Source organism: Macaca mulatta, chromosome 1 (assembly GCF_049350105.2).
Source record: "Macaca mulatta isolate MMU2019108-1 chromosome 1, T2T-MMU8v2.0, whole genome shotgun sequence".
Lineage (NCBI taxonomy): Eukaryota > Metazoa > Chordata > Mammalia > Primates > Cercopithecidae > Macaca > Macaca mulatta.
Window position 1 is genome coordinate 11198072 of NC_133406.1, and position 9648 is coordinate 11207719.

General features: G+C 45.3%; 1 protein-coding gene across 1 annotated transcript; it reads left to right on the plus strand.

Moving 5' to 3' along the window:
• Positions 1-1354: 1354 nt before the first annotated feature.
• ZP4 (zona pellucida glycoprotein 4) lies at positions 1355-9287 on the plus strand. The gene is made up of 13 exons (XM_077998249.1): positions 1355-1529; positions 1790-1911; positions 1997-2099; positions 3440-3592; positions 4389-4576; positions 5083-5180; positions 6066-6196; positions 6373-6562; positions 6634-6784; positions 7098-7176; positions 8021-8023; positions 8873-8974; positions 9163-9287. The coding sequence occupies exons 1-13, from the start codon at positions 1355-1357 to the stop codon at positions 9285-9287; spliced, it is 1620 nt and encodes a 539-aa protein (XP_077854375.1).
• Positions 9288-9648: the final 361 nt, after the last annotated feature.

Sequence of the window (9648 nt, forward strand, 5' to 3'; positions counted from 1 at the left end):
CATCCAGGTAGAGGGTATCAGGGAAGCCACATCTGTCTTTGAGGGCAGAGTCCAGCGTTCCTGCAATGTCATTTTTCATCATGTGGTTAAAAGGGCCACCAATTTTCCCAGGAAGACACATGCTTATTTGTCCTCTGTGATTAGTTGAAGAGAACTAGAGATACCTAGGTACACATTCGCAGTGCTTTGACTACAATTTTTAGTCAACTGAGAAATATCAGTCTAAATACAATCAGGGGAACAACTTGGGAATATTGGTGGAAGACTGCAGAAGACAAATTTCCACACTCTCGCCTCTCCAGTGGGGAATGTATCCATTCGTCCCCAAATCTCTTAGAATTCCTCTACAATCTGGTCTGACACTCTAGCCTAAAGAGTGACCAAAGTAAATAAATTGTAGCTTATGTGGAAAACAAAAATGTAGAAAGCAAGCAAGAAACCCTGACATCTTTATGAAATATGCCTGAAACATAGCCAAATGATAAAATTTTCAAATAGCTGTAAGAGGCAGAACCAGTTTGAGGAATTCATGACCTAATCCACATTTCCCCCAGATTCTGTGGGGAAGCACCGTAGGACAGTTATGGCAATGAAACGCTTTGGAATTTGTTGAAAAATTGCTGTGGTAGGATTCCCTCTAAGAACCAAGAAAGGGTTCAAAATCAACCTTTCTCAGGAAACAAGTTTAGATTTTTCTAGAATTTCAAAACAGGCTCTAATTGTACAGAAACTTTTCTAGAATGGGTGGAGAAGGTGACAAGGCTTCTCAAGGGCCCCAACTCTCACCCAACAATGTTGACTGAGCACTCACTGCTTGGCCAAGCCCTGTGCCAGGCACTTGCCGTAGAATCTCTCGCTTAATCCTAAAACCACCACTGCCAGGAGATAGCATTCCCATTTTATAGACGAGAAAACCAAGATTCAGAGAGTTCATAAGGTACCCAGACCCCCTAGCTCATAGATGGCAGTTTCACACCCAAATATGCAAAATTCTAGAGGGAGGTCTTCTGAAGTCAATAAGCTCAACAAACTAGTGGAACAAATGCTACACTGAGCAACCCTGAGGAAGCTTGCTTGCTTTCTTTTCTGTTAGCTAAAAGTTACTACCTTTTTCTTGGGCTCTGAAGTCTGCCTGGATGGTGGTATTTAATGTGAGGCAGCTGCAGACTGTGCCCCAAAGCAAATGAGGCTAGAAGAATTACCCTTTCTAAAAGCATCCCACCTGAGTGTCACAAAGATGTGCAGCTGAAACCAAGCCTGCCTTCTGTACATAAAGGAATCTGGGCAGGCAGACCCCTGGCTCTTGGGAGAGAAGGTGGAGAGCCTGCGGCCGGTAGGAACTCCTGGTAGCATTATGCGGCTGCTGCAGTGTGTCTTGCTGTGTGTTTCATTATCTCTTGTTTTGAGTGGTCAGCATAAGCCTGAGACACCAGGTTATTCCAGTGTGCTCCATTGTGGGCTGTGGAGCTTCCAGTTTGCTGTAAACCTCAGTCAGGAGGCAACTTCTCCTCCTGTACTAATAACTTGGGGTAAGTTTGATGACTTGCCTTGCTTAGCCAAGCAATGGTGTCTCCTCTACCTTCCTGCCTTGATACTTTCCCCCTCTGAGCCTGTCGCATCTTTCTGCTAAAAGAAATAGTCTAAGTTATAACTACGTCTGATCTGAATCTGATTTCCCTCTTGTTCCTCTAATTGACAGTTGCTCCTTGGGGTTTAATGGCAAGGCTGACTGTCCTTTCTGGCACTGGAGACTGACTGCTGTCTTTTTACCTCTTCCCCACCCCTCCAGACAACCAAGGGCTGCTGCACAAGCTACAGAATGACTCTGACTGTGGCACCTGGATAAGAAACGGTCCAGGCAGCTCCGTGGTGTTGGAGGCAACCTATAGCAGCTGCTATGTCACTGAGTGGGTGAGTATGACCCAGTGGCCAGGGACACTGAGTGAAGCCCCTCATGCTACCATCCGGGCTGACTCCCAAGGGCCTGTCTCTCCAGGACTCCCACTACATCATGCCAGTTGGAGTTGAAGGAGTGGGTGTGGCTGAACACAAGATGGTTCCAGAGAGGAAGCTGCTCAAGTGTCCTATGGATCTTCTAGGTAAAGGCTGGAAGCTCTCAGGATCTGGGAGGGGTGAAAGTGCTCTTAGTCCTCTCTGACCGGTTCTGTGCAGTGACACCTGACACTAACGAAGGATCATGTCCCAACTCTCACCTCCATGGGCAATCCTTAGAATAACTACCAATTGAGATTCCTCAATGCCGAGGCACTGTGGGTGTAAGCACTTCAGGTGTTACCTTCCCTAATCCTAACCTAGTGCTGCAAATACTACTGCTGGCCAGGTGCAGTGGCTCATACCTGTAATCACAGCACTTTGAGGCCGAGGCAGGTGGATCACCTGAGGTCAGGAGTTCGAGTCTAGCCTGACCAACATGGAGAAATCCTGTCTTTGCTAAAAATACAAAATCAGCCAGGTGTGGTGGTGCATGCCTGCAATCCCAGCTACTCGGGAGGCTGAGGCAGGAGAATTGCTTGAACCTGGGAGGCAGAGGTTGCAGTGAGCTGAGATCGTGCCATTGCACTACAGCCTGGGCAACAAGAGTGAAACTCCGTTTCCAAAAAAAAAAAAAAAAAAAAAACCCAACCTATCTCTTGCCAGGAAGTTTGCCCAAGGGCCTATCACTGGTGAGTGAGTGAGCTGGGATTCAAAGAACTCCCAGAACCAGGAGTTTTTCACCCATGGGGAGAATGATAGGAGAGAAAACTGAAGCTAGTAAGGGAACTTGGAACAACACCTCCACGGAGATAGATGTGCACTGAGACTAGGACCCAGGTCTCCCATCCCACCAGCTGGAGGGGTATCTGATCATTTCCCTAAGGAAACAGTAGGAAGTATGATGCCTACTCAACTTCAGAAAGTCTCGCCTGACTGAGAGCCCATCCTCAAAGTCAGAACAGACTCAAACTTTCAATTCCCTCTTCTCACCTGCCTTCCTTCCCAATACATAGCCAGGATCAGCAGCACTAATAAAATGAGGACTCACAGGTCCTACCCCAGTTCTGAACCAGACCTGAACTCAAACAATCTTCAGATAACTCATATCCAAACTAAGACTTGAGAAATGCCTCTACAGAACAGAAGGATTGCTACTTGAAGGAGTAAGAAGCCCCTACTGCTTCTACGAATCTTGTTGGCATTCTTTTATTTTTTAAAAAAAACTGTCAGGGCACTCTTACAAGGTGACTTAATGTTGACAGCCTCCCAAGACTTAATCTACAGCATGTAACCGCTCAAGACTGTATCTACAATATGGAATAGATACACCTATTTCAATCATGTACACATCTACAGGAATCCAAAGTCAATGACTTGTATCAAAATGGTATTCAAGACTAACTTTTTCATTACCTAACCTGACTTACTCTTTTTCAAAACCCAGCCCGAGATGCTCCAGATACTGACTGGTGTGACTCCATCCCAGCGCGGGACAGGCTGCCATGTGCACCTTCACCCATCTCTCGAGGAGACTGTGAGGGGCTAGGCTGCTGTTACAGCTCTGAGGAGGTGAATTCCTGCTACTACGGAAACACCGGTGAGTAATTGAGCACACCTCTGAAACCAGCTGAGGAAGTGTGCCAATTACAGTGAAATCCGGAGAGGGGTTTGCTCAGAAAGCAAACGTAAGTGATAGCAGGCTGCCATGTAGCCACGCATCCAAGAACACTGGATCCCAAAGTAACAGACCTTTCTACAGCTTCCACTGTCCGTTCTCCCCGAATCCAGATATAAAGCCAATAACACTTAGACTTGAAGGCTATGTGCCAGATAATTGCTAGTGCCAGATACTGCTAATTGACAGAAACTTAACTTTTCTCCAAGGAATAGTGACTTTGGCTGATACTCTGGGATTGTTTAGGGAGCCTCACTTCAAGGCTGTTGCTTTCTGCATGTTTCAAATCCTGCTCTGAGGTTTTCTAACATAAATTCAACCTCAGAGTATTATGGGTTCCTGCAGAAATAATCACAGCCTTTGCCACAATGGCAAAAGCCGGGATTACTTCTGCACCAACCTAATACATTGCACACTCTATTCTAAGATCTTAATCTTAACTGACAAGCAAAATGAGGTAGGAGCTACTATCCGCCTCTTAAATAAAACTGAAGGAGGCGCAATACCTTGCCTGAGGTCGCACAATAAGTTGGGGAGGCAAGACTCAACCCCAGGAGGTAATTTAGAGCCTGGGTTAAACTGGGTGGCTGATCTTGCACTGAGGTCATCAGCTGGGAACACCCAACTTCTCAGTGGGATTAAAAGTGGTTAGACTTTCATCTGGTTCTCCCCTTAATGGGAGAGATGACCTGCCTTCAGCACAGCTGCTCTGTTTCAGTGACCTTGCGTTGTACCCGAGAGGGCCATTTCTCCATCGCTGTGTCTCGGAACGTGGCCTCGCCACCACTGCTCTTGGATTCTGTGCGCTTGGCCCTTAGGAATGACAGTGCGTGTAACCCTGTGATGGCAACACAAGCTTTTGTTCTGTTCCAGTTTCCATTTACTTCCTGTGGCACCACAAGACGGGTGAGCAGTTGGGCTTTGTTTCTGGCTCTGGAAGTCGGGTGGGAACGTCGTAGTGACTAGTGGGGGAGGGCTGAAATACGCTGGCCATGAAGGATACTTGTGACTACTGCTTAGTTTGGGAGAGTCTCTAGGGCAGGAGAACGCCTCATCACTGAAAAAGTTAATCTCTTCTGGGTGGTTCAGCTAAGAGCATCACAGCTGTGATCTAGCTAAGAGGCTGTCATTTACCAAGCCATAGAGAAGAAACCAGCAGGGATGCTGACTGGAATTGGTAGTGCTTCAGCTGCCTCTTCTAGGTACTCAAATTCCCCTTCCAATTCCTTTGTCCTGAAATAAGGCAAAGTGATAACTTGCCAGGATGTCACTGCTACGTGTTCTCGCCTCTGCTGAAGGAATAGGAAATGTAACATACAACGGGGTAGCATTGCTGAGGACTTAGACCAGATGCGAGTCAAGCAGCGTAACGCTAACAGAAATGGTCAAGATTTCTCCATCTGTTCCTATAGATCACTGGAGACCGAGCAGTATATGAAAATGAACTGGTGGCAACTAGGGATGTGAAAAATGGGAGCCGTGGCTCTGTCACTCGTGACAGCATCTTCAGGTAAGGGCTTGCGTAACCTGACCCTGCTTGACCAGAATGACTTCCCCTCTTCCGTAAAGTGGGCATTCTCGGGTAAGCCCTGAATCCACAAATGAGCACTCCTCAGTACTGGGAGAACCTGTCTGCTACCTTGGTTCACCAATCTCACTGCCCATTACTTAAGTCCATCTGTGTTGCTGTCTCCAACCCGACCTAAGTCTCAAGCTCACCTGGAGTTCTGCTATTTCACTTAACGATTTTTTTTCTCATTTTGGCCTTCTCCATTCTACATTTTAGCCTACATTTCTCCATTTTACATCTTGGCCTTCTCCATTGTCCATGCTATGGCCAAAAGAATTCCTCTAAAACCTTAGGTCTATCATATCACACACCTTAAAGCCATGGAAAAAACAAAGCTTTAAGATGAACATCGGGACCCTGCATAAAACAGCTCCTACTTCATCTCCAGCCTGTTCACTCTGAACATTCTCAGTCCCTCACTCCCTGTTCCCTGATTGCAGCCTGGTTCTTTTATGGAACTCTCAAAGGGCCTCAAGCACTTCCTTGCCTCCAGACTTTGCTCTATATTGGGTGAGGCTCTCCATCTACCTCAAGTTTATTTTCTTTCACCTTCATATCAAGGTACCTCTAAGGTCTTCCCTGATCTGCTCTACAGTAGGTATCTGTTTGTCATGATGCATCTTTATTTCTGTGTGCTTATCTCCAATTCAAACATTGGTCCTACTTGCAGCTAAAATACAGCTCCCAGCAGGGCGGGAACCACATCCATCATACTTACAAACTTGTCTAGCACTTAATGTTTTCCTTGAGTTAAAAAGAAAGGATGTGTATAACTGACACCTGTCTCTCCCACAACCAACTAGCTAAAATCTTGTTTCTCTGCAGGCTCCATGTCAGCTGCAGCTACTCAGTAAGTAGCAACTCTCTCCCAATCAAGGTCCAGGTTTTTACTCTCCCACCACCCTTTCCTGAGACCCAGCCTGGACCCCTCACTCTGGAACTTCAGATTGCCAAAGGTATGACCCCCTTGGCTGGAGTATCTGGCATATAGTCTAAATCCAGTCTTCTGGGGGCATGAAGACCCTAACTTAGTAACAAGACACTTAAGCGGCTTGGGGCTATCTAAGGGGATGAGAGTCCCTCAAGTCACTGAGAGGTGACTACTTTAAATCCTTATTTCTGCCTCTTGCAGATAAAAACTATGGCTCCTACTATGGTGTTGGTGACTACCCCGTGGTGAAGTTGCTTCGGGATCCCATCTATGTGGAGGTCTCCATCCTTCACAGAACAGACCCCTCCCTGGGGCTGCTCCTACATCAGTGTTGGGCAACACCCAGCACAGACCCACTGAGTCAGCCACAGTGGCCCATCCTGGTAAAGGGGTAAGTGGTTCTTTCATGCACCGGTGCTGAGACTCTCAAGCCCATCCTGACTGCCGGGTCTCTTGGTCTAGCTGCCCCTACATTGGAGACAACTATCAGACCCAGCTGATCCCTGTCCAGAAAGCCTTGGATCTTCCATTTCCCTCTCACTACCAGCGCTTCAGCATCTTCACCTTCAGCTTTGTGGACCCTACAGCGGAGAAACAGGCCCTCAGGGGACCGGTAGGATGTTCCCTTCCATGACCCTCACCAGGGCTCTGAACCTCCCCAACTTACAACTGTTTCCATGTCCTATGACTCTGCAGCCAAGGAAGCCCTTTAATGCTGGCTGTTGGTACTCGGAGCAACCCTTGTTACCAATCACATGAGTGGCATCTGTCAGTTGGACTCCAGTTCCTTAGTGCTATTGTGATATCACCTTGGACCATATCAATATTCCAATAACTTCCTGAACCTCTTCCTGGGGAGACAAAGCAGGTCTAGAGACACGTAGCATGGTGATACTACAAATGATCTGAATTCTGTTGGCTCCCAGGTGCATCTGCACTGCAGTGTGTCAGTCTGCCAGCCTGCTGAGACACCATCCTGTGCGGTAACCTGTCCTGATCTCAGTCGTGAGTATCTAAGCTGATTGTATGTTAGAGGACAGACTTGGATGAATCTTGAGTCTCATGTCTAACCTTTCCTAGTCTCTAGCTAAACAACTCAAACTGAAGATTCATCTTACTAAGGCTTCTCTAATTACTTGCAGTGCCACAGAACAAATCTGACTAGCTTCCCAGAATCCCATGTCTAAGATAAGCTATAAATGTTTGGGTAAACCCTCATCCTTAGCTTTTTCCATATGATCTTGAATTCATGCACAAACCAGGGCAGTTTATGGCCATCTTATGTCTCATTTTAACAAGATACACCTGGATAGTAAACATGTCTATACCTGCTTGACAGGTCTGGCAATGCAGCCTAAAGATCTATAAGTAGAATGAGTGGACCTAGAATGTGGTCTCTAGTTGGTTGTGGCCAATGCTTCTAAGTCAATGTGTCTGTATGTCTACCTGATTCAACCTGTACTTGTCTAGCCTCTGAGTTGGCATTCATGACCTCTGAAGCTTTAAGTCCCTTCTAGCAAAACTCATAGTAACTAAATGGTGCTTATTATGCCAAGTACAACATTAAATACTTTAACATCTCCAAAAATGCATATTATCCCTACTTCTAAAGAATGAACCACCTTAGATTAAGGTCCTACAACTGGCAAAAGGAGAATTAAAACAGTTCTACACTGTTTCTTTTTTGAGACCAGTTCTTGCTCTGTCATGCAGGCTGGAATGCAATGTCATCAGTATAGTTCATGGTAGCCTCAACCTCCTGAGCTCAAGTGATCCGCCTAGTTCGGCCTCCCAAGTAACTAGGACTTATAGGCATATACCACTATACCCAGCTTATCTTTTTTGAGAGGGAGTTTTTCTTTTTTGCCCAGGCTTGAGTACAATGGTGAGATCTTGGCTTGCTCGCAACCTCCGCCTCCCGGGTTCAAATGATTTTCCTGCCTCAGCCTCCTGAGTAGCTGGGATTATAGGCATGTGCCACAAAGTCCAGCTAATTTTGTATTTTTAGTAGAGACAGGGTTTCACCATGTTGGTCAGGCTGGTCTTGAACTCCTGACTTCAGGCGATCCACCCATCTCGGCCTCCCAATGTTGGGATTACAGTCGTGGGCACCACACCCGGCCTTTTTTTTTTTTTTTTTTTTTTTTTTTTTTAAATAGAGATGGACCTTGCTATGTTGCTTGGGCTGTTCTCAAACTCCAGAAATATTTTTCCTCCTCACAGTCCACCTGCATGTCTTTGTTTCCCATTCTTCCACTTGCCATCTTTCTTAATACGACATGGAATACAGAAAACATAAAACTGTTTTTATATTTCAAGTGAATCAAATTGTTTTTTCATTTGAAAACCAGAACTAAACTCATTAAATTTCTCTGCACCTCAGCCTCCAAGTTCTGTTCTAGTTACCTTTGAATCACAGGGAAAGATCTCTGAATTATAAACATGTTACTGTCAAAGGACTCTGTTTAGAAAAGCATGGAAGTTCAGGGATAGTTTCTAAGCAAAGTCCTGGTGAAACTAAGGTAATGGCATCAGATACACAATCTGAATTGTTCAAGTATGTATTAATACACTTAATGAGGTTTTTTTTTAAGGCATAGAACCAAGCTTTATAGAGACTTGGCCTTGTACCAAAACATTTTCTATCCCTGTTCTATGGGTGCAAAAACTAATGAATTACTAGGTCTCATTTCTCTAACAGGAAGAAATTCAGGCACCATTTTTCAGAACACTACTGCTAGTGTTTCTAGCAAAGGCCCCATGATTCTACTCCAAGCCACTAAGGACCCTCCAGAAAAGCTCCGTAAGTATCCAAGAGGGAGGAGATCTAACTAGTGAACCAAACTACCAGTCAAACCGAATTCTTCCTTTCTACCCCTTGTGTTCTAGTCAAAAGAAATTGACTTTCCTATAGCAGAAGACTGCTAGTCTTTGTTTGGACACCAAATCATTTGGTTGTAGCATACATTAATCTACCTTTCCATCCTCCAGGTGCTCCTGTAGACTCAAAAGTTCTGTGGGTGGCAGGCCTTTCTGGGACCTTAATCCTTGGAGGCTTAGTAGTATCCTACTTGGCTATCAAACAGCTGAATTGTCCAGACCAAACATGTCAATAAAACCAGACTGTACTCCCAGCCTGTGCTGAGCTTCTCATTTGAAAGGTAAAAGGTTACTTTCAGACTAGTTCATCTCTTCATGTCATTTTATCTCTTAAGCTTGGCAATATAACTCAGCATAGAATAAAAACTGATACAAAAATTTCAGACTTAGCAGAGGTCTTAGGTCAGAACACGGAATAAAATTCTTCCATAAGATCAATGAAACTAGGGTAAAACTAACTATGAATCTAGATAGCTGGTTCTCAAACTTGAGTGTGCCTCAGGATCACGGGAGGGCTGGTAGAAACAGATGACTGGTCCCATTCTCAGAGTTGGATTCAGTAAGTCTGGACAAAGGCTTAAACTCACATTTCTAACC

Excerpts from the sequence above, each read along its gene's own strand:
- ZP4 (XM_077998249.1), top strand. The coding sequence starts at position 1,355 with ATGCGGCTGCTGCAGTGTGTCTTGCTGTGTGTTTCATTATCTCTTGTT. Across the intron at positions 1,530-1,789 it reads TCCTGTACTAATAACTTGGG|ACAACCAAGGGCTGCTGCAC; the intron begins GTAAGTTTGATG and ends CCACCCCTCCAG. Across the intron at positions 8,975-9,162 it reads GGACCCTCCAGAAAAGCTCC|GTGCTCCTGTAGACTCAAAA; the intron begins GTAAGTATCCAA and ends TCCATCCTCCAG.